Source organism: Acartia tonsa, chromosome 10 (genome assembly GCF_053477335.1).
Source record: "Acartia tonsa isolate MP-2025a chromosome 10, ASM5347733v1, whole genome shotgun sequence".
NCBI lineage: Eukaryota > Metazoa > Arthropoda > Copepoda > Calanoida > Acartiidae > Acartia > Acartia tonsa.
The window spans coordinates 4999628-5023939 of NC_137269.1; the positions used below are offsets into that span (position 1 = coordinate 4999628).

The 24312-nt window shown below is 31.9% G+C and overlaps 1 protein-coding gene and 1 long non-coding RNA gene across 2 annotated transcripts in view; both read left to right on the forward strand.

Annotated features, from left to right (window-relative positions):
* The first annotated feature begins 4184 nt into the window (after positions 1-4184).
* Positions 4185-6632, forward strand: LOC145330504 (uncharacterized). Its single transcript, XR_013883435.1, has 4 exons — positions 4185-4233; positions 4476-4531; positions 5416-5960; positions 6437-6632. It is a non-coding gene; the product is annotated as an uncharacterized LOC145330504 (long non-coding RNA).
* Positions 6633-15492: 8860 nt separating this feature from the next.
* LOC145330475 (uncharacterized) overlaps positions 15493-24312 on the forward strand; it is a 53388-nt gene continuing 44568 nt past the window's right edge. The window contains exons 1-4 of the mRNA XM_080175105.1: positions 15493-15553; positions 16337-16423; positions 18701-18781; positions 20916-20978. Coding sequence (XP_080031231.1) covers positions 15508-15553; positions 16337-16423; positions 18701-18781; positions 20916-20978 — 277 coding nt within the window. The 5' untranslated portion in view covers positions 15493-15507. The remainder of the gene's footprint in view (positions 15554-16336; positions 16424-18700; positions 18782-20915; positions 20979-24312) is intronic.

The following is a 24312-nucleotide window of genomic DNA, read 5'->3' on the forward strand; positions in this document are numbered from 1 at the left end:
CAAAAGTCCCTGAATAAAATTCTATCTTTGAAAATGTTAAAAAATGTTAGTAGAATTTTCTACTTACTCCCTGAAATTCATATTTTTGCAGGAATTCAAATGGATAAGACAATGGCAAATAAATTGGTGTAAATCCCCAATGATGGTAAACAAAATAACTCCTTTGTAGATTACAATTAGTGTTTGAAATGTTTGGACTCTTGATGGACCAATCATAATTGAATAAAAGTTGTTCAGCCAACTAAAAAAGAAAACATTATTATAAAATTTTAGGGACTAGTGTAATAAACAGTCAAATGTCCCCTTCCTCCCTGCGTTTATTATCCATTTAATTAATAATACAAAGTAGAATGATGTCTGTGTGTCTGTCTGTCTGTCCGTCCGTCCGTCTGTCCCTTAAGATCTTGGTAACCACTGAACCGATCGGATTCTACTCTTCAGGTAATATACCTACTGGTCCTGTGGTGGTTTTAGGCTATTTTCTTAGATACCACCAACCCCCAAAAAACAAAAAATCCCCCCACCATTTTTTTTGAAATTATTTAAAATAGTAGTGGAGTAGGGGCTCTCCAGAAAATAAAAGATGTAATAATAACTCTTGGGGCAAAGCCCCTAGAGGCTAGGGGCGAAGCCGCTGGTAATCTAATAAAGAAATGAACTAAGAACAACCTTTTCCCCTTATTTCTGATAATTTAAAAATAAGTGCTCAATAGGGTTCTTTATGGTCAATCACCTAATTTTTATAATAACAGATCTATAGTATAGATGTATATACATATAACTACCTGCCCCACTATTCCAATAACCTTTTTCGTCTGCTAACATATTTTATTTTCAAAGATCCAATTGAGAGTCAGCACAAGGTCATTGGGATGGGTGGATACAGTTATGTAACCCCTTCCCCCTCTAGTGTTTCACATTATTATTATGATTATATAAAGCTCCTAAGGGAAGGACCAATATTATATTATTGAGGGGGGGGGGGGGATGAAGGGTGTCCTTTAGATTATTAAGTTATTCTTCAGCAAATTCAATTGCTTTTAATGTTTGTTTTAGCGAGATAACAGTAAAACACTAAAAATTTAAATACTATAAATTTACAAATGTTTGAAAACAAATTTATTGGCAAAGCTACTCTAAATAAGTGATCAGTTTTTTTTCCTTCTTTTCTTCTTTATGTCTATTATACCTGTATCTATGATCTCTAAAAGTTCTTAATCTCTCACTATTTCCTTCTCTCGCCTCTTTTTCTCTCTTACTCTCTCTCTCTCTCTCTCTCTCTCTCTCTCTCTAGTATATAGTCAATGAAATACACCTTTTAAAGGCAAAGCTTTTCTATAAATAGGGTTGGTCCGAACTTCCAAACTGCTTATCTTGTTAATTTTAGATATGTAAATTTTGTCCTATTAATTTCAAACTTTGCATGTTATGTTCATGTAGTAGTTTGGTAAGAAAGCGTAGCAACTCTGTTATCATTACCAGAATTACCGTGTCTGTACGTCATATTTAAACATGTTGTTTTTAACTTTTTTAACAACAAATTTGTTCAAGGTTAACTTAGCACTAGGGAAGTGAAATGAGGGCCAAATGACTTAAATTTTAAATGGTACTTTCCCCTAAAATAGATATATTTCTTCCCTTGACCTATGTGAAGCTTCACTGCTAAGGAAACCATATCGGTTCACCTGTTAGTGAGATCTTTTGCTACAAACACGCACACACAGAGACCCACACACACACACACACACACACACACACAGACCCACAGAGACCCACACACACAAATCTTGTTACTTTTCTTTTTGTTTTGTGTTTGTAAACTTTTTCAGCGGCTGGATGCATAAGTTCAACGAGATACAGAGGGAAAAAATAGCCTAAAACTATCAAACAGAAGATCAAAAATGGCCCAAAACTGACTTGGAAACGGTGTCAAGCTTTATAAAATTTGAAAAGTTGATGGGTTCAATATCTAACAAATTTTAATTATTATTAGATTAATAATTATTAGATAAGCTAAAATATGAATGTATTTTTTTACATATAAGAAATGCTTTTGCTAATAACAGGTGCAACAAATTGGACATCTAAAGAGTTGGTTGTCTATTAATGGTTGATTACTTTATAAGATGGCCCTACCATAGGTCATTTGGAGACAAACGCCTGTAAACAAATCCTTTTAAACCTCACATACTGTAAGGATCTGAAGCACCAATTGTTCCTCAATGTTATGGAAAATATGCCTAGGGTAGGTTTTTGGCTATTTTAATAAAATAGGCGTGAAGATATAGGCTAGGGCATAGAGTAATAGATTTAAAAGTTAGCTGTAAATAGTTTTTAGTAAAAAGCTTTTTTATTTGGTAAGATTATTGTGTCTGATTTACCATCTACTTATTAATATATTTACCCAACATTAGTAATAGTTATTCATTGCATTGTTTTATAGACAGGTCTCTGCAGATAGAAATATGAAAAATTATAAAATTAAGTTTTGTTGGCCCTGCTAGGCCGAAGGACCAGGCTACTTAAAGTGGTATTAATTTGTGATTTTTTTATTCAAATACTCGCAGAAAATTGTCTATGATACATTACAATACATTATTTAATTATTTATTCTAATCCAGCGGATGTTAATCCGTTTAGAAGCCATACTGAAAAAATATTTGTTATCTATAATACAAAGTAGAACGATGTCTGTCTGTTGGTTTGTCTGTGTGTCTGTTTGTTTGTTTGTTTGTAGCAAAGGATCTCGCTAACCGCTGAACCGATCGGGTTCTCCTTTACAGGGTAGCTTCTCATAAGTCCCGGGAAGGTTTATAACTATTTTCTTGGGGGGTGGGACACCCCCAACCCCCCCAAAAAATTAAAAATACCCCCCTGAAATAAATTTTTTTTTTTTAGATTTAATTTTTAAAATCTAAATTACGAAAAATTGGTTTGATCATACCTCTTGGGGCAAAGCCCCTAGAGGCTAGGGGCGAAGCCGCTTGTCTTTAATAAAACAGAAATCAATTTTGTGGGGGGCAAATCCGCATGTTTCTATACATATTACTATTATGTTTTATAACAATCATGCTTGTCCTTCATGATAAAGATAAAACATTTCATGGGACATAATATCAAATCAAGGATAACAACATCCATAGGTAGCAACTCAAATGTTAAAGCTATTTTCTTATAAAATAATTATTCAACTGATTACTAGGACAAAATATTCAAATATTACAATTATTTTGTGTGGACTTCTAAATGCTTAATAATGAATGTACTTAATCATATTGAATGTTTGTTTGTTGTCTGTTTTAGTTGATAAGCTTCGTTTTTTTATACTTTGTTTAACTATGAGTAATGGATTTTTTATTACTTGGATCTTACACCAGATTTTTATGTTCTATAATTAAGTGAACTCTTTAGCTCTGGCTAAAGTAACGATATTCCCCATCCCCTCTCCTCCTACTGGATAAACTGCAAAAACAATAAATGCAAGGGGATACTGCAAACTGAATTGATGCCAACTTTTCTCCTGTCATAATATCCACATATATTCTATATCCATTCTTTAAGTTACACATTCTTTATTAAATCAAACCTTGTTTTAAAATTGATATATCACAATACAAGTTTTACCTAACCCCAAAGTGTGACACCAATATAATTTTGGTCTTTAGACCTAACTTTAACTATGTGCCTTATGGTGTTTTCACATTGTCGTACCACCCTGAATTTTAATTTTAATTTATTGTCATTTTATTAGTCCCCCCTCCCCCAAAATGACATTTTTGTTGTTAATTAAAAAAATGGCGGGAAATATGTTTCTCCAGCACAATCTCCCCCACCCCCTTAATCTCCACCCTCTTTCAGGGCGAACACACACTCAAACAGTCAACATACAACTTTACAGAATAGGATTGTTGTATATAACCTAGATAAATTGATTTTTTAGCCAAAAGTTTGATAAGTAGGCTTCCTCAATCGCCGGCTTGGTACTTTTAATGAATCTTGATAAATGATTTCAAACTGGCAGTGTCCAAACTTTTAAACCAATTATTCTAATATTTATAAGGGGAAATCTAATTAAAGTAAAAACACATAAACTTATGTAATATAAAAAAATTAATAAAATCAATGCAAAAATTCTTTTTTACGGTTTTGTTGAACATCAAATAAATGCTTATCACACTGTTGTTAGTCTTTATCATTTTGCCATACAGAAAGGCCACGCATTAAAGTTGCAAGGTATATATAAATTTTCATTTAAATATAATTAATTTTTTAAAAATCATCAGGGAACAAAGGATGGAGTAATAGGTAAAAAAATCATCTACCCACGATCAACTGTAGAATTCTAACTTGGGTAGCTTCTAAATATTGTGACTTGCAGAATAATTTGATTGTCATTATCATCTCCCTCCCTAATATTAATAAAGTTTATGTATAATGGCACCCACCAAGAAAATTATGTTTTTTGTTCTTTTCAGGCAAGGTTGGCCTTGTTGACATAAGACACACCGCATAGAAGATACACCAACAACAGGTATATAGTTTTTTTTATCTAAATTAGGAATTAAAGGGGAGTGTAGGTAATCAAGGATGCAACATTCATAAAATCTCTTAGGTAGCTTATAAATAATGGTAATAACAAGGATGACAACATCCATAAAAGCGAAGCACTGAAACGGTAGGACAAACGGACATTAACACTTGTATAGTGTCTAAACTGAATGATCAGAATATAAAAGTATAAGAGTCGAAGCAAAATAGTAAATTCGTTGAAAACCTACTTGATACAGGATAATGTTTATGGACATACTTACATTTTTAAGACTTGATTATAATATTGTTTTTTGTTGTCCCAGGAATCAATATACCAAAAATCAGATCAAATGTATAATTAAATCATATAAAAATTTATTGTTAAAAAAGTAGAAAAATGAACATGTTTAAAATGTACATACGGACATTCTGGTAATGATTATAGAGTTGCTACGCTTTCTAAATTGTACCTAACTACTACAGGAATCATCATGCAAATTTTGAAATTTATAGGACAATTCTAACATGCCTAAATCTTGGACGGACGTCAGACCGACCCTAATTATAGAAAAGCTCTGCTTTTCAAAAGGACCTACAGAATAATTATCCTGTTATTATCATCTCCCTCCCTGATATTTATATAACTATAAAGATTATCTCTCACTTTTCATTTATATAAAATTATATTTTTCAAATCTTCAGGGAAAAAGGGATGGAATAAAAGATGAAAAATAGATTTACCCCCAATCAATTCTTTCTTATAAACCTTGGGATAAAGGAGGACCTGTAGAATCAGTTGATTGTCATTGTCATCTCCCTCCCTGATATTCATATAACTCATGTAGTTTATGTATAATGGCAACATAGTTTTTCTTTTCTTTTCAGGAAAATTTGCGGCTATAGGCCACCTATCTAAAGGATACAGTCATCAGCTTATATCAGCAATGAAATTTATTCAGAGGAAAATCACGAAACCTATTCAAGATTTTCAGCTGTCCCAGGGGGGACAACTCTAAGTAAAATTGACGATATTTTTATCTGCCCCTCCCCTCCCCCCCCACAAACTGTTTTAGATTTATTTGGCTAAACCGTATTCATGTTGTGGACTATAAGCCAAACATCTAGAGGATACAGCACAACAGGTACAAAAGTTTATAAATTCAGCATGAAATGGGGGAATAGATAAACAAGGATGCGATATCTATAAAATCGGAGATCAAGATGCTGTCGTATCTTCACAATCATTATTGAAACAATGATGCACATGAAAAGTGTTCAAAAAGGTTAAATTGAAATTAAATGAAAGTAATAAAAGAGTTGCTTGTTACACTTTGTAAATTGTACCTAAATATTCATTTATGTCTAATGGCACTCCAATGTAATTTTGACAAATTTGTCACACAGAAACATAGAAGATACACCAACAAAAGGTAAAAGAGTCTTTATAAGCGAAGCTTTTCTACAATTAGGGTCGTCTGTACGTCCATTCACATGATGATTACTGTTAGGTATAATTCAGTACCTCTATTATTGTTACCAGAAAGTTTTTTTAAACAATGATCCCTAGGACAATAAGGAAGGATAAAACATACAAACAAATTACTTTGTGCCTTATCTTCCTAAGAATCATCATCCAAACAAGCTATAAAAATATAAACATGAAAGTAAGATAAAATATAAAGTTTCTGTTAATAATGCTACTCCTTTTGAATTGTATCTAATCATTATAGGAATCACTATTCAAAGTTTGAAATCAATAGGATGATTCTTAAATGACTAAATTAAGAGATGTATGGGACAGACAGGCGAACTGTTCCTTATTGCAGAAAAAAAATATCGCTTTTAAAAATAATTTAATTGAAATCTAAATTTTATTATTATTATTTCTAATATATATTTATTTAAGTGATTGGCAGCTACCAATCAGCTACCAGAGAGGATTTCACCACACCTCTCCCAAGAGAAGAATTAAAAAACCCCATACCCCCCCCCTTCCTCCCTGCCGTTCCTTTGCATGCCCCTCACACCACCATCCAAAATAAATTAATTATTGTGATTTAATTTTTTTTTAAAATTTATATCTAATAAATTTTAATTGTTGATACCTCGTTGTAATTGAAGCTCTGTTACTCTACTATGTGTAGATTGGTCTGTCTGTTCGTTTGTGGGTCTGTAATGTTTTTTTTCTACATTTTTGCTGATTCTTTTTGAAGATTAGTAATATCGAATTAGCGCAAAGTTTTTTTTATTCCTTATATGGATATTTTTTGGGGACTTTAGTGAATTATAATAAGGGTTGATTCATTAGTTAAGTGTTCAAACGTTTCAACCACTAATTTTAATCTACAGAGGGCATAAGTTTTGTATTATCATTAGGGATGTACATCAATTTATCTGCCATTGTCTTATCCCTTTAGAACCCTGGTAGCATATCTATATAAGTATCCATGTCCCTCACTTAATTATTTTTGCCCTTAGGGTCAGAGAGAGATAGGGGACAATTGGTTGTTTGTTATTCTAGTACCCAAAGTTTTATAATAAATTCTCACTCGTAGGCTTAACAACTTTGGGGACTTTAGTGAAGTTTGATTGGTTGATTGAGTTGAGTGTTCAACCAGAACACAGTAAAAGTGTCGGACTGATTATGACGCAAAAAACAATTAGCCAATGAGATGCCACTATAAATTTTACCATTGGTCAATAATATAATTATTAGGGAGGGAAAGAACAATGGACTGTAACTAATCCAAGTTTGAAAAAAACGTTCTCTCATGTGTTTGCTTAAAAACTTTGGGCACTTCTATTCATCTTTGATTGGTTGACTCAAACTATTGTATTCAAACTTTTCAACCAATAATTTTATTTTATAACTGTAGGGGTAAATTTGCGTTAATTATTTGTTTATAATAATCTATCATCCATTGTCTTATCCCCTAAGATCCCTGTATAGCTATAATATACTAGATACCTATAGCTACCCTATAACTAAACTACGTATTTAGTAACTTACTAAAATCATCTCTCTCTCTCTCTCTCTCAGAACTATAACGGCAGTATAACGACATATTATTTCAAAAGTTTATGTCCACAATATATGGCTTAAATAAAAAGTGGTTGCAGCTGACATAATTACACAGTGATAAAGGGATAAGACAATGGCCGATAAATTGATATACATCACCAATGATGATACAAAAAATTACCCGTTCAATAGATTTTGATGTGTAGTAGAAGCGTTTAGACACTTAAATCAAAATCCAATAAAAGTCTCAAAAGTCAACGAATAAGAAAATTAATATAAAACTTTTGGGACTAATTTAAGTTTTTAATAAACAGCCCATTGTCCACTCTCTCCCTGCATAATACCAACATTCACTAGGCTGTTTTTAATATAAAGTTTTTAATATAAAGTTTTTAATATAAAGTTTTTGACAATATTTTTTACCATGATCTTTCTCTTCCTCATAATTTTATTTTGATAATTTGTATTAATCTTCGCATCTATGATCTTTTTGGTCTTGTTAACAAGAAGAAGGGACGTTTTTTTTTCATTTCATTTTCTTTTATTACTTTATTTTTTGTTATCATTTTCTTTAAATCTAAAATACCCATTTAGATTTATTTTAGTTAATCAATAAATGTTAAGATTAGTGACATTTTAAACAGGGATCTAAAGGAATAAGACAATGGCCAACAATTTCCAATGATGATACACAAAATTTCCCCTATTGTAGATTACACTTATTGGTGAAAACGTTTGGACACTCAACTAAATGAATCAACCAATTAAAATTCGTCCCCAAGGTTGTTAAGCCAACGAATAGGACAATGTTATTTTAAGACGTTGGGGGGGACTAGTGTAATAAACAGTCCAATGTCCCCTCCCTCCCTACATTTTAAAGCTTGCTTTAATAGTTAATTATTTATCATATCTTATTATAGACAGCTGTCCGCGGATATTAAGTTATAAATCAAAACCCGTATCAAGTTAAACCTACGGGGGATGAAGGCCTGGTCTAACAAAACTGGTTTCAATATTATGATTTTTATTTCAATATTCGTAGAAAACTGTGTGTTCGATATGATACATGATTTTTCAGTATGGCCTAGAATCGGTTCTAATCCAGCAGATATTAATCGGTTTGGTAGCCATACTGGAAAAGGCCTTAATATTATATAGGTTTATTCCAGCAGCTACGCCCCTAGGGGCCGTATAGGGCAATTGAGAAAAAGGGGGAAGGGGTGAATACGATCAATTTGAAAAGAAAAATAAATAATAAATTTTGGGAGAGGTTATTTTTTCTAGGGGCGATTTCTCTAGGGAGGTTGGTGGTACCCTCCCCCAAAATAGTTATAAACCTTTCCAGGACCTATGGGAAGCTACCCTGTAAAGATGAACCATATTGTTGCAGCGGTTAGCGAGATCCTTCAGTACAAACAGACAAACATCTTGTTAATATATTATAAGGATTAGATTGACTTTGAATACATGTTCAACAGAGAGACAGACAGACAGACTGATGGATGAACAGACAGACTGATGGACAGACAGACTGATGGATGGACTGACAGACAGACTGACTGATGAACATTGAACAGACAGACTGATGGATGAACAGACAAAGTGAATTATACAGAAGAATACTTTATAATTGACTAGGGGCTGCGACTCCAGTTACTAGGGGCTCTGTATTTGAAAGGGTATGTATAGGGAAAGGCAGAAAAATTGTCTAAAATCATCCAAAAACTTTAATCTAAAATTAAATAGCCTGAAACCATTCCAGAACCTATTTGAAGTTTCCTTAAAATTAAGTTCAAAATCCTTTAAAATTTTAAGCTGCAGTAATAAAATAATAATACGTTTAATAGGATGTTTGTTTGAGAATTAAAATGACCTTAAAATATACACTTTTAGTTCTGTTATCTTTTTATTATAAGTAAACATTTTAACAGAATACTTTTTCTTAGGAAATTTCCATTCTATTTTCAATTTATGTTTAATTGGATATATAATATACATGGATATATTGACAGGGGTAAATTTTTCGTCAATTTAGCTTGCTGGTATGGATTTCATTCATTAGTCAGTTGTGGTAAAGCAGGGTTGATGTGGGGTATTGTATTATTATTTTAGCCAGCTGAGAGCATTGCTTTTTCAGAGTACATGAAATATATGGTGCAATATCCATGTAATAATATATCGATTCATGTTTTAGCCATGAAGCAATGCTTTTTTGTTATCTTTATATATGCTGGATAATTCGTTTTGGGATTTAAAACTACGTTTTATAACTTATAAATATTATTTATTACAAACTAGCGGCTACGCCCCTAGAGAAAATTAAGGTGAGAGGGGGAAAAAGAAAATAGCTTAAAACCATCACAGGACCAGTAGGTATATTCCCTGAAAAGTAGAGCCCGATTGTTTTAGTGGTTACTGGAATCCTCAGATTCAGACCGACAGACAGACCGATGGACAAACAGACAGAAGGACAGACAGACAGATGGACAGACAGACAGACATCATTCTACTTTGTATTATAGATACACGTGGTCACATTAAAGTTCAAGCATTTCTTTTTTGTTATCTTTGCATAACCTTGCTTATTCATCAGAATTTCTAATTACGTTTTATAACTAAACTAGCGGGTTCGCCCCTAGCCTCTATGGGCTTTGTCCCAAGAGATTTAATCAACCTATTTTTGTGTTATTTAGATTTTTAAAAAAAGTAAAAAAAAGGGGGGGGGGAGTATTTTTCATTTTTTGGGAGGGTTTGGGGTGTCCCACCCCCCAATATAACAGCTTAAAACCATCCCAGGACCAGTAGGATATTCCCTGAAGAGTAGAGCCCAATCGGTTTAGTGGTTACTGAGATCTTACGCTTCAGCCAGATAGACAGACATCGTACTACTTGTATTATAGACTTTGTATTATAGATTAGTGGCTAGGCCCCTCAAGGACTCTAGGGGCACTTGAAGTGGGCGTGGGGGTTGACATTCATTGATTCAATTTAAGCAAAAAAATATAGTAGGTCATTTTTTTCTTTGGAGGGTGGTGGTACCCTCCCCCAAAATAGTTATAAACCTTCCAATGACCTATGACAAGCTACACTGTGAGGGAGTACCAAAAATCCTTACTAGAATGCCCGAACAGTCATTGTAAAAAGCATTGTTTTGTTTTCAGTCAGATTTTGGTACAAAATGTCTTTTGTAACATGATTTTTTTATAGTTTGTTATTCCTAAGATGACAAGACAAAATACGAAAGGAAATTAAATTTGTTTTTTTTTGTCATATACATGGACATAAAGATTTATATTTTGCTCAGACTATATATGAGGCCTCTTGGAGCACATAAGGAGGGGGGGGGGGGGGGTTGATTTTGACTACCCATTTTTTACTTTAGATTTAAAAAGTAATTTTAAAAAAAATTTTTATCGGGGATTTCTCCTGAGAGGGTGGTGATACCCTCCCCCAAAATAGTTACAAACCATCAGAGGACCTATGAGAAGCTACCCTGTAGAAGAGAATCATATCGGTTCAGCAAGATCCTTTGGTTCAAACAGACAGATAGACATCCTGCGGGTATAGTCCTTTCCACGACATATCTCCATAAGGAGCGATTCTTCGTATTTTTCACAGTAGCTTTTCTCCTATTTCTAGCCCCTGCGGGGGGCTCTAACCCTGCGGGGCCATTTACCTAACCCTGTGGGGCAATCACCTAACACAATATAACCTAACCTAACCTAAAATAACCTATAAAAAGCCATTTTAAAATTACGAAGAATCGCTCCTTATGGAGATATGTCGTGGAAAGGACTATACCCCATCCTGCTACTTAAATATAAGGATTATGTTGATATTTGTTTGTCTTTTAGTATTGTTTGTTATATTTAGCTACGCTTCTGTGGTTGCTTTTATACTTAATTCAACTTAATGTATGTACCTATACAAAAGATAAAAAAAAACGTGAAGCCTAAAATCTCTTTTTTTTCTAAATCTCTCTCTCTCTTTTTTTATTGTGCTCTCTCTTCCTGTTGCTTACTTTATCTTTCTATCACACTCTCTCTCTCTCTCTCTCTCTACCCCCCTCTCTCTCTCTCTCTCTCTTTCTGGCGCTTATTAGCTCTCTATTGCTCTAGCTCTCTCACTGTCGCTTTCTTAATCTCTATCTTTCTCTCACTCTCTCTCTCTTCTCTCTTTCTCTATCGCGATCTTTTTCTGTTCGCAATCATAAGATCTCTGTAACCCCTTAACCGATGGATTCAACTCTTTAGTGAATATACTTACAAGCCCTTTGGTTTTTTTTAAAGCAATATTGATGGGGGTGGGACACTCCCAACCCCCCTAAAAAAGAAAAATACCTTTCCTTCTTTTTAGTTTTAAGAACAAATCTGCATAGGGGAGGGGGGGGGGGCATTATTTTGCCCCTAGATTCTTGGGCAAAGCCGCTAGTTTGGATATAAAAACAAAAATTGTTTTACAGTTAACTATTCTTTGACAACTTATACTTATGAACAAAATGTTCTTGTACACCAGGTGCAAATAAGTTACAAAATCCTATTTATTTTGAATTAAAAAAATTATGTGGGGTGACGGATGGACATTGCTTTAGATTATAGTGAAGCCTCGCTACTAAAAACTAATTTTATTGGCTCATATAAATTGAATCCACTTCAGAGCTGTTATAAAGAAAAAGTATGTATTTATTTAATATCTTAAAGATATCTTTATAATAAAGTAACAGTCTGTCTGTCTGTACATGAGGATCTTGCTGATAAGGTTCTCCTTTAAATCAGAAATATAAATTGTAATGGGTCGAATTCAACCCCCCCTAGGAAAAAAAGGCTTAGATTGACATGATGACGTCAATGGAAATATGTAATTGTTTACTTATATAATTAAAGATTACAAAACTAAAAGTGAACTTTCATTTTATGAGTTGAGGAGAGTAATATTCAGTAGCAAAGCAACTCTGCAAGTTTTAGAAAAAAAATTAGTTTCTTCATTTAACTTTCAGTTTTACTTTTCGACACTTGAAACCATCAATCTAAATTTTAAAAATTGAAAATAAGGTAGTTTTTCATTTGTTACTTAAGGTTTGGTTAGGTTAGGTTAGGTTATATTAGTTTCTAGGTAGCCCTGTAGGTTAGGGCATAACAGGTAGAGCCAACCCTAGAGATAAGGGAACCCTGAAGAGGTTAGGCATACAAAAAATTACATCCTCCAATCTCTTATCTTACTTTTGTTAATATAATATGCTAAAGTTTCGCTACTAATGGAATGGATGTAGAATACATGGATATTATGACAGGGGGAAATTTGTTGTTAATGTAGCTTGCTAATATGGAACTAAATTATTGGTCAGTTCTTTCATGCAGTTGGAGGTAATAGGATGGGTTAAAGAGGGTTGATGGGGAATAGTTATTTTAGCCAGCTGTGAGTAGTACTTTATTAGAGTACGTGAAAATCTATTGCAACATCAAAGTAATAGTTTATCAATTACTATTGTATGTTATTGTCCTTGTTATCTTTTATATTAAGCGTGGAGAAGAAAACATCATAAAAACTGTATATAACAAGGATGACAGCATCCATAAAAGCTAAGCTCTGAAACTGTAGGACAAATGACTAGAAAAAGTAATTTTCTCTAAAAATACACATGAACCACCAGAAAAAAATGTTACGTCTTTATCTGTAACAGGAGCCGAGATAGAGGGAGGGGCTCTAAGAGTACCCCCCCCCCCCCCGATCTTTTAAGGTGGGAATTGGGGCCCGATTTGTAAGGGTTAATGCTTGTATATCAGAACTGAATAAGCAAAGTATAAATATAAAAGTATAAACACAACTGTAAGAAATTTTTTTTCAAAACTGCTTAAATACAGGATAATGTTTAAGGAAATATTTTTATGAATTGATTATAGAGATACTTTGCTTATAACTATGTACTAAGTACTATGCAGTCTAGGAATCAGAATCATTAAAATCAGATTAATAGTTTAATTTTAAAAAAATGTTAAAAAAGTAAAAAAGTTTTCCACAAAAAGGCCCAATGTGTCCTATAAATCAGGAATTTTTCATGTATTTATTTTTTCATAATACTGATAGTAAAATTGGGCTGGGTAAGAGCGGACATTGGACTGTAACTTTTAATGGTACCCAAAGTTTCATTCTTTTATTTGTTATCTTTTATGTTAATTGGTTGGTACAGACTACTAGGCACACAACTTTTATAGCATTGAATCTAAGATACAGAAGAGAAATTTTGTTGACCTTAAGTAGGGGGAGGAAGGATAGTCAATTTGTCGTCCTTTATCTTTTACTCTTGGAGGAGGGAATATTAGACAGGTAGCCAAAGTTGTCTAAAGACATTTTCATATTTATTGACTTAAATCTTTGTAGATAAAAAAATATCGATCAGATGCTAAATTTTAATGTTAACCAAAGTTTCATAAATGTGTTTTCTCATTTGTTGTCTTAATTCTTTATTGGTTAGATCAAACTAGCAGTGGCTACATTTTTCCACCCATAATTTTGAAGTTGAAGTAGAAGATTAATTTTGTTTATCATAATTTGGGGAGAGAAGATTGTCAATTTATTATCTTATATTAGAATATGCCCTTATTTTGTAGATATAAATAACCATTGGACTTTTTATTAGTTGGTTCAAAATATCCATGTCTGAACTTGTCCACCAATTATTTTGATATGCATGGGTATTAATAAAGATTAATAGTATTGGATATGAAAATCTATTTATTGTTCATTGTTCCTCATTATCCTAAAATACAGAAAATTACCTTGCTACATCATGCATGAATGGACAGACAGACAGACAAAAGTTTGAATACATGGAAACTTCCTATTTGTGAAGTAGCTGCGCTACATTATACATGAAAATATGAAAAATACTCTGATAAATTTTATGAAGATAATTTATAACTCTAGTTTCCAAGAATTTTCTTATCTTATGCTTACGTTAATTTAACCTATTCTACCTGGCTATGAAGCTACTCTATTACATAAATATCTGTATGTCTTAGTGTATCAAAAATAAGAATAAGATTTTCTTGGCGGCTATTTATGATAGTTGACTATAATTATTGTTAATGGAAATAATTTGTTTTACAAAATAACCAGTTTTTATTTTAAGTTTTCCAAAAACATATTTATAGGTCCTAGCCATACAAAACTGCGGGGATCTTCCAAACTTTGCCTACCCTATCCTAACATAAGATAATCATCAAAAAATATTTATTTATATGTTGCTTGTGATATACATGCAATTTTATAGAATTCAATTTTTATGGAGTTATTGTAATTTACTCAGCTGCTTTGGAAGATTTCTGTTTCAACTTATATCCTCTGACTAAATTTTTATTTTATTTTGTCCCTTTGTCTGTAATTTTTAAAATTATAAGCTTTGCTCCACATGGGAAGATGTTGTTCTTGTTAAATTCTTCAGAAATTGTTGTATGATTTGTTTAAACAATGATTATTCTTAGAGCAAAGCTTTTTTTACATTTTAGATCTGTCCCAATTTCTTCAACATCATTTTAATGTTTAAGATGTTCCTTTTCTTTTTGATAAAGTTTATTTTATCTTTTTGTTACTAATTTTTAATATTAATAATTTATTAACATCTTATTTCTTTAAAATTCTAAATGGTTCTTCTTTATGTTTATGTTTCAAATGACTAAGCTACATTTGCATGACTAAGACAGGACATTGTTAATGAAGATTTTTTACTTTGAAATATATTTTGTTATGAAGCAACAGTAGTTACTAATTTTAAAATTTATGGTTGAGATTTATATCTGTTTAACTTTGGTTTTCATATTATTAGTATTTACATAAGTGTATTAACATAATTTATCATCCTTGATAAGTTATAAAATAGTAATGATAATAAACAGCACACACAAGAGATAAAAAAATATTTAAGAAAATTTTAGTTAGTTGCATTTAAGCCATTCAAGATGGCTGCAATGTACTTCATTATACTGCTATGTACTCTAGTAGCAGGTAAAAGTTCTAATCATTAAAACACTAAGGGGGGTGGGGGACAAACTCCCTTTTTTTTCTAAGAGTTTGATGTATAATATAATAGATTGGTTTCATTTTTGAATAGACATTTTTTACTTTAATATAATAGGGTCCATATTTCTATTTAGCAACATTTTTTTAAGTAATGAAATATTTCATACTCTTTTCAGAGAATGTTATTTATTAAAAAAAATATTCAAATAATTTTTAATCATTTGAAACTATTTAAATTCATAAAACTAATACTAAATGAAAATTATAAGGTGTTAAATGATGAGAGTGTTTGTATTACAGAAAATTTATTTTCCTTCAGTTAGCATTTCATTATATGATATATATTAAAGAAAGGTGCACATTAGATGCTATATTTTGAATTTAAAAAATTGGTTTTAATAGTGTATACATATACTTCAACACATGTCTCTTATTATAACTAGAACTGCACATTTTTATAAATAACTATTTGTTAAAACATTCGTTTTTGGGGTAGGGTTTTTTAATTTTCAGATGGTAGGGAGGAATAGTTACCACCATAAAATTGATTGGATGGAAGATAAGGTGGCAATCACTGACATATTACTGACAAAAAGGAAAAATTCATCTGACTTTTGAAAACTAAGGGCTTTGGAACATTAGTTATGAGATTTTTTAGGGGGGGGGGGGGGCATAGATGATTTTAAATCTAAGTACTGAACAAAATTATGTTCTTTAGAATATAAACTCTTTGAAGCTTTAGATATGATTATAATTTTTACAATTCAGGTTCAGAATATTGTCAAGAGCCTACAGATGACCTCTGTAAAAATGTTGTGGACAATGGAGTTTATACAATCAAAAACAGATGGCCATGTAAGAGTATAAATTAACTATAAAAGTTTTAAACTAATTTGCTTAGATATATTAATATAAAAAGGGTTGGGCCGGATATCCGGCCATTTTCAATATCCGGCCGGATACCGGATATTAAAGCTATCCGGCCGGATATCCGGCAATATAATCTTTTATATTTTACAAAAAAATCTCTGTTTTTTAAATCTTAAATGGCTGTAATTTTCTTATTATTGAAGCTAGAAGAAAATTTTTTTCTGAATATGTTTATCTTTATGTAAATTTTATATTAGAAATCTCAAAACATAAATTTTGGCGGTGGCAGCAGTACTTGGCAGCTGCCAGCCGCAAACCGACGGTTGGCAGGTAAACGGCAACAGATTTGATGAAATTGTAATAAGTCATGAAGATATATAAAAAAGCTTAAGTTTAAAATTTGAAATCTTCAAGTAAAAAGATGCGGTCACAGAAACCGTTTTAAGATTTCTGGAGACCTGGAGGTTCAGAACTTGCAGGATTATACCTGGAACCTGAAATCGACTTGAACATCTATATCACATATGAGGATGTACGACTATAGGATATTTTAGTATTAGATAACATGAAATGCTTTGTTTAAGTAAAAAAATATTTTTACTTTTTACCTGAATGACCATACCAGATTTGCTGGCATCCTGTGCCCGCCAGGAAGGAGGTATTAAAAATTTTCAACTCTTAGTTATGTTTCATACCCATATTTCGAAAGTCACTCAGTTGTAGCCCTCTACCTTTTATACACAGAAAATGGGATAGATTTTTTTGTCTGTAGTGAAGGATCTCGCTAACTGATGAACCGATATGGTTCTCCTTTTTAGGTCCCAGGGTGGTTTTAGTCCGTTTAATTTTTATAAAAAAGTCATTGTAAGGTTTTAAGTTATTTTTCTGCACTTTCATGTCCTTTCTAATATCCCTAGATACTAGGGACGCAGCCGCTAGTATAATATAAAACACCAGTTTATGAAGAATTTTTTTGCGGGTATAGTCCCTTTTGTGGCAAAGCCCCTTAAGGAGCGATTATTCCTATTTTCACAGTAGCTTTCCTCCTATTTCTAGCCCCTCGCAGGGGACTCTAACCTTGCGGGGCCAATTGCCTAGCCCTGCGGGGCAATCAACCAACCAAATATAACCTAACCTAAAATAACCTATTAAAAGCAATTTTAAAAATACAACAAATCGCCCATTAAGGTGCGTTGCTACGAAAGGAACTATATCCTTTTTTGATACTTTAATAAGTAGTAATTTAGCCGGTTATCCGGCCGGATATCCGGTAATTTGGCCGGATAACCGGATATTTGCCGGATATCCGGCGTTGGCTGGATATCCGGCCCAACCCTAAATATAAACATATTATTATATATATAAGAGAGACAACAGGATGTCTTGATATTAGTTTTTCTGTGTGACTGTATGTCTGCGTGTACAAGAATATTTGCAAACCACAGATCACTACTTACAGTAAAGCTTCTTTGAGGCCAATGAAATATTTTTGATTATGAAATATTACTTTGATATAACTGTTGTGTTAAAGAGAATATAAACCTAAATAATTTTATTCTTAATCACCCTTCTGGTTCCTTGCAAACTGGAAATTCAGTGTCTTTGTACATAAAACATTATTTTATGCACCCCTAGCAGTATGCTAGGAGGGGGAGGGGGGGTAGGTGGTTATTCTATATCTAATTTTCATTTATCTTTTAAAAAGAAAGGTAAATTAAAAATTTGCATGACCTCTACAAAGATTTATTGTAAAGGAGAACCATATCGGTTCAGCAGTAGGAAAAATCTTACAGTACAAACAGGATATACTCAGGGTGTGCCCTGTCAAATTAAGATTCATTTTCTGTTGAGATGCAAATTCAATAAATTTAATCAAAATGGTAAAATGGCCATGGCTGACTTATTATTGACATTATCATTTTCAAATGACATTATTTACTGTATTAATTTTATAAAATTTAAAATAGTGGCCAGGACTGACATTTTATCAACCTAACTTTATTCTACTACTCAATTCCAGGAAGGGGACATTGGATCATAAACAAAAATCGTTAACAAAGTTTTGTAAAAACGCTATTTTTATCATTAGCTCAAAGAATCTTGGGTATTTTATTTTATTTTGATTAGTTGGTTTATTTATAATCATAACAAATTAACAATCTCTGTCTTATCACTCAATATCCCTAAATAATTTTAAAAATGACAGGGTCATTCAAGATTTAATATTTGTACTATTAAATAATTTATAATTTGTATTTAAAGGTGATTGTAAGAAAGTCTGGTGGTGTGAGGGTGGAAATCTCCGGACTGAAAGCTGCACACCAGATGGTGAATTAGAAAGATGTAACAATATTTTATTTATATACATTATTAAGTACAAATGTTAATATCTATCTATCATTCAAATTAGTATTCTGTCTAATTGCTTAACTGATGGGGTTCTACTCTTCTGAGAATAAACTTACCGTTCCTCAATTTTAAAAAAATCAGGATGGTTTGGAAAATTCCACCACACCAAACCATTGGAGTAAACCCTCCTTTAGAAATATTACCACAACCCAAAGAATAATTTTGTAATAAAATTTATTAGTAATAATTACAAAAATATATACATTTAATTTTGCACAAATTACAAGGTAGCATTAAACATTGTAAAAATTGTGCAAGAAGTAACTCTAATTAAATTTTTTTTAGTAGCGAAGCTACTCTATAATTTAAATGTCCGTCTGTCTGTCTGAGACAGAAAGGGGAAACATGATTTTTTTTTGTCTCCTATAAAAGATAGAGAGCTGGAAATTTTAGGGATTAATTAATATTATTCTAACATATTTCATATTTTCACCAAGTTTCATTACAATTTGTTAGTTGGTTGGGGTGCTAGATTGATTCCTACATTTTTAAGTTTTCATGATTTTCTCAACTCCTATTCAACATAGACGGCTAAAATTTTTAGGGATTGAATACTTTCATATTCTGCATATGTTTATAAAGTTTTATTGAGATTCGATTATTTGTTGGGGTGCTAGCTTGATTCCTAGATTTTTAGGATTTCATAATTTTCTTTTCTCCTATCTGTAATGAACAGCTGATATTTTTAGGGATTAAATATGTTTACAATTTACTTATCCCCACAAAGTTTTATTAAGATTTGCAATCAGTATCAAATATATTTATTATTGATAGTCAAAGAATGAGAACTATCCCATTACAGACCTGAGAACAAACATACTTAAATAAAATAATAAAAGAAAGCTATGCTTTAAAAAAAATTGTATTCATATGTTACCCTATCTTTCACTAACACAAATTTCAAAATCTTCCTACACATTTATTACAGGTTACTTTACAATTAGAGCATGCTCATTAATCTATTTTCTGAAAGAATTTTAAAAAGTTATAAACACTGTGCTTCTTGTCTGAATTAATTCTATAAGTTAAGAATATGCTTTGGTCTAATATTAATCATTCTTAACCCTCAACGGTGGAGGGGGGGGGGGGCGTTGAACGCCCCCCCATCCGGTTTTTTCTATCTCATTTTCTGTGTGTGAAAGATAAAGAGCCCAAACTGCGTGACTTTTTAAGTTTGGGTATGACACATAACTGAGAGTTGGAATTTTTTGAATATCTACATCCTGGCGGGCACAGGATGCCAGCAAACCTGGCAGGGTCATCCAGGTAAAGAGCAAAATTTTTTTTGACTTAAACAAAGCATTTTATCTTGCCAAAATACTAAAATATCCTCTAGTGGTACATCCTTATGTGAAATACAGGTGTTCAAGTCAATTTCAGGTTTCAGGTATGATCCTGCAGGTACTGATCCTCCAGGTCTCCAGAAATCTTTAAAAAGCTCTTGTGGCCTCAATTTTTGACTTAGAAAATTTCATAAAGATCCGCCGCCGTTTTCCCGCCGACCGCCGACTGCGGCGTCTGGCATCTGCCAAGTACAGCTGCGGCCGCTGAAATTTATATTTTGACATTTCAAATATAAAATTTACATAAAGATAAACATTTTCTGCAAAAAGAATTGTTCTTCTAGCTTCAAAAATAAGAAAATTACAGCCATTTGAAATTTTTAAGTAAAAAAGGACCTAAAAACAAAGGTTGTTAAATAAAAGGGTGAAGGAAGCGGAAATTGACTTTGACTTACTTAAGGTCGGAAATTTATCATAACACAGGGGACTTGTACAAAAAAAATTTAGCCCTCTAGCTCTAATAGGAACTGAGATAATATGGGGGGGCGTTGAACGCCCCCCCCCGACTGATTAAGGTGCGGCAAGGGGCCCGACTGTTAAGGGTTAAACTAAAGTTTTAAATTAATTATAATTAGATATTTTTTAAAACACTTACTCCAAATCTTTATTGAAAAATACTTACATTAATACAGTAATAAAAATAAAAGCATTCATAGCACTTTACAATTATTGAAATTATTTATTAATCACAATGAAAACATTGAATATGTTTTTTTTCTAATTAGACGTGGGGATTAGAGGACTGTGTGTGAAACTAGCTGATGCTCCATCAGATATCTGCAACCCAGGTAAAACATTTACTTTCACCAGTGAAGGATAGGGCATTGGACTTTAAAGTTGTATAAACAAATTTTCTTATTAGCTATCCCTATAAACTTTAAAGCATTTAATAAATCTTGATTGGATATTACTAGGTAGCATTTAAAAAACGTTTTTACTACTTAATTAATTTACAAAAGGGTTACTTTAATAGATTATAATTAGGGGTGTATATAAATTTACTATTAATTGACTTATCCCTTTATATCCCTGAATTTAATTATCATATTCTTTTTTGGCATCAATTTGCATCAAATTATATAAAATTTAAAGGGACCACCCAGCAAAACTTTATAAAAAAAAAGGTAGCATGCTACATTGGCGATATCTCAAATGGGATATTATGAATTACCACCTAATGTTTTGGCGATAAACATTGGAAAATTGTCCTTTTAAGCAAAAGGTAGCTTGCGAGTTCAACATCTATATCGTAGCAGAGTATTGGGCTAAGTAGCACAATAATAACATAAATTAAAGTAATGCTGCTCTCTATTTGGTTCTTTCTTAAGTATAAAAGACTCTCTTTTTTCTCACTTCTTCTACTTTTAATTTTCATCCTCTCCCTCTTGCCCTCTCTCTCTCTCTTTTAATTTATGCTACTCTTGTGCTACTTTACCCAATACTCTGCTACGATATCTATGGCAAACTCGCATGCTACCTTTTGCTTGAAAGGAAGTTTTTCCAAGGTTTCCAAAAAATTGAGTGGTAATTCATGGTGAAGGGGAATGGAGGTAGCATGATACTCGATACATTTATTGCATGAGCTTGATGGTGATTCCATGGCAAATTATCTTGCTGGGGCAGTTTATAAAACATTAGATTACTTTGTACTTATTCTTTGAAAAGTAAAACAAATTTACATGGAATTGTTAGCATGAATTGTGTATTCATATTGCACAATATGAACTAATATTCTAACCAGACATAATTACTTATGCTCATGAAATTAAAATTCATATAATAATACTATTTTGTAACCAAACTAATTAGTTAATATTACATAAAATATTGTTAGTAAATATGTAATATTGTTCACTTAACAGCAAGTAAAATATTTTTAACTCTGTAATACTAAGCAATATTGCAGAGTTAATTATCTTATGTGTATTGAACATATTTCTTAACAATGCAATATTATAAATATTGCATTGTAAAAAGATTTTCTATGTATTATTAATAAGATTTTTTTTTTAAATTTATTTTTCATAATACAATCACTAAACCTAACGAATGCTAATGATATAGAAATCATAGCAACTTTGTAATCATTACCAGAAAGTTCTAAACATGTTGCTTTTTAACCTTTTTTTGATGACAATTTTTTCCTTATTAAAGAAAATTATTCTTATTCTGTATTATGTATGATTTTTTCCATAAAATAAATAATTTAAACAAAAAATTTTTTTGGTGGGGGGAAGAGGAGGGGAAATGTTTAATACAATTTTTAACTTTTAGATACAATTTTGATTAATATTGATTTTCATGGATATACATTGTGACGTATAGACAAACTGCACTTCTTATAAATATAGTTGACAATAATATAATAATTCCCTGTTTAGCTTGGTGGAACTGTTTAAAAAAATATCTATTAAAGGCATTGCTACTCTATAACTCACATAATTGTTATTGACCTGTTGTTTTTAAAATATATGCTCTTAAACTACACTTTAATGGCATTGCCATCCTTTTTTAAAACTCTTCCCCCCCCCCCCACTAACCCTCATTTCTCAATGGTTTTGGAAGAATAATTCAGAATTGTGCTGGAAATTTTATAACTGGGTTGTGGCCATTTCTCTCTCTCCCTTTATGGCCTGAAAATGGGGAGCACTTTTGCTCGAGAAATCTTAAAATGGTGTCAATAAGTGGGCTCGTATTAACCCCTTAGCTGACGATAACATAAACAGTCTTAAATAATTTATTTTAAAAATGTTTTTTATTTTCATTTGGGGTTTATGGGTTTTAGAGTTGTTTTTACAATTTTAATAACTTTTTTTTGTATTCATTTGACTCTCCCTGATAACACCCTGTCTAATCCTTGAAGCATATTTCCCGGGTTCTTTCTAGGTTGACTTTCTTCTATAATATCACTTTTTAGTAGCAATGTTACTCTGTAATTTAAAATGTCTGTCTGAAACGTTTTTTAGGGGAAACATGATTTTCTTGGCTCCTATAAAAGATAGAAGGCTGGAATTTCTATTATTTACTTACATAATTATAGAGCATAATCAAAACACCTATGACAGTCGGACTGCTTCAAGGCAGGTTTTTTGTTTTTGATTTTCACATATTTCCCCATAACTTTGTCATCCTTGTTCCATTGTTATTGACTTTTGACTAGAGGAAATGAAATGGGGTGGAGGGATTATACCCAATATAACCTAACCTGACCTATGGTAATAGACATAAAGTAAATTTTCAATTTGTTAACTACCAAACCCATTTTATAGAAGCCTTATAATATATAAGTCTTAGGATGTTTTTAGGCTGCAATCAAATTCCCAAAGTTTTGGATTGAAAAGGATAATAGTGACAATAGATGATAACATGTAAATAAACATTTGGTATAAGCATAATTTACAGTCCATTTATTCTGTGTCCTTGCTTTAATTGCAGATCAAAAAGAGTTGAAATTTATTTCTGCCTGCCCATCTGTTCATTAATCTTCATTCCCTAAAAAAAATTACGACTATTTATTTATTTGAAAAAGAGGAGCAAACTTTTTTTAAAACAAACAAACTAACATAGAGGTTATATGTTTATACAAATGAAAATATTGTTCTAATTGTTCTAAGAAGGAAATGGGCTACTAATTTATCTGACTGACTTAAACTTTATCTTTCTTTTCCCTTTTACAGAGTCATAAGGTTAATATTTCTCAACTCTTCCCCCTCCCTCTATAACAATCATTATCATTTCCCTGTAGGGGGAGGGGGGGGGGAGGGGTTCTGTGGTCAAATAACTTTTAAAATGGAATATTTATTTTGGATAATTTGAAAGGTGAACCTAATTTCTTAAATAATGTGAAACAAGATTGACAACAGCCATAAAAATGCAGCTCTAAAATAGAAGGACAAACGAACATTAACACTTGTAAAGTGTCAGAACTGAATACACAGAATATAAATGTATAAGTCTAAACAAACTTGTAGGTAAATTGGTTGCAAAAATGCTAAAATACAGGATACTGTTTACGGACATACTTACATTTTCAGGAATTGATTAAAGAGATGCTTTGTTTATAATATTGTAATCAGATTAATAGGATAATGTATAACATCAAAAAACATTTCTAAAAATTTC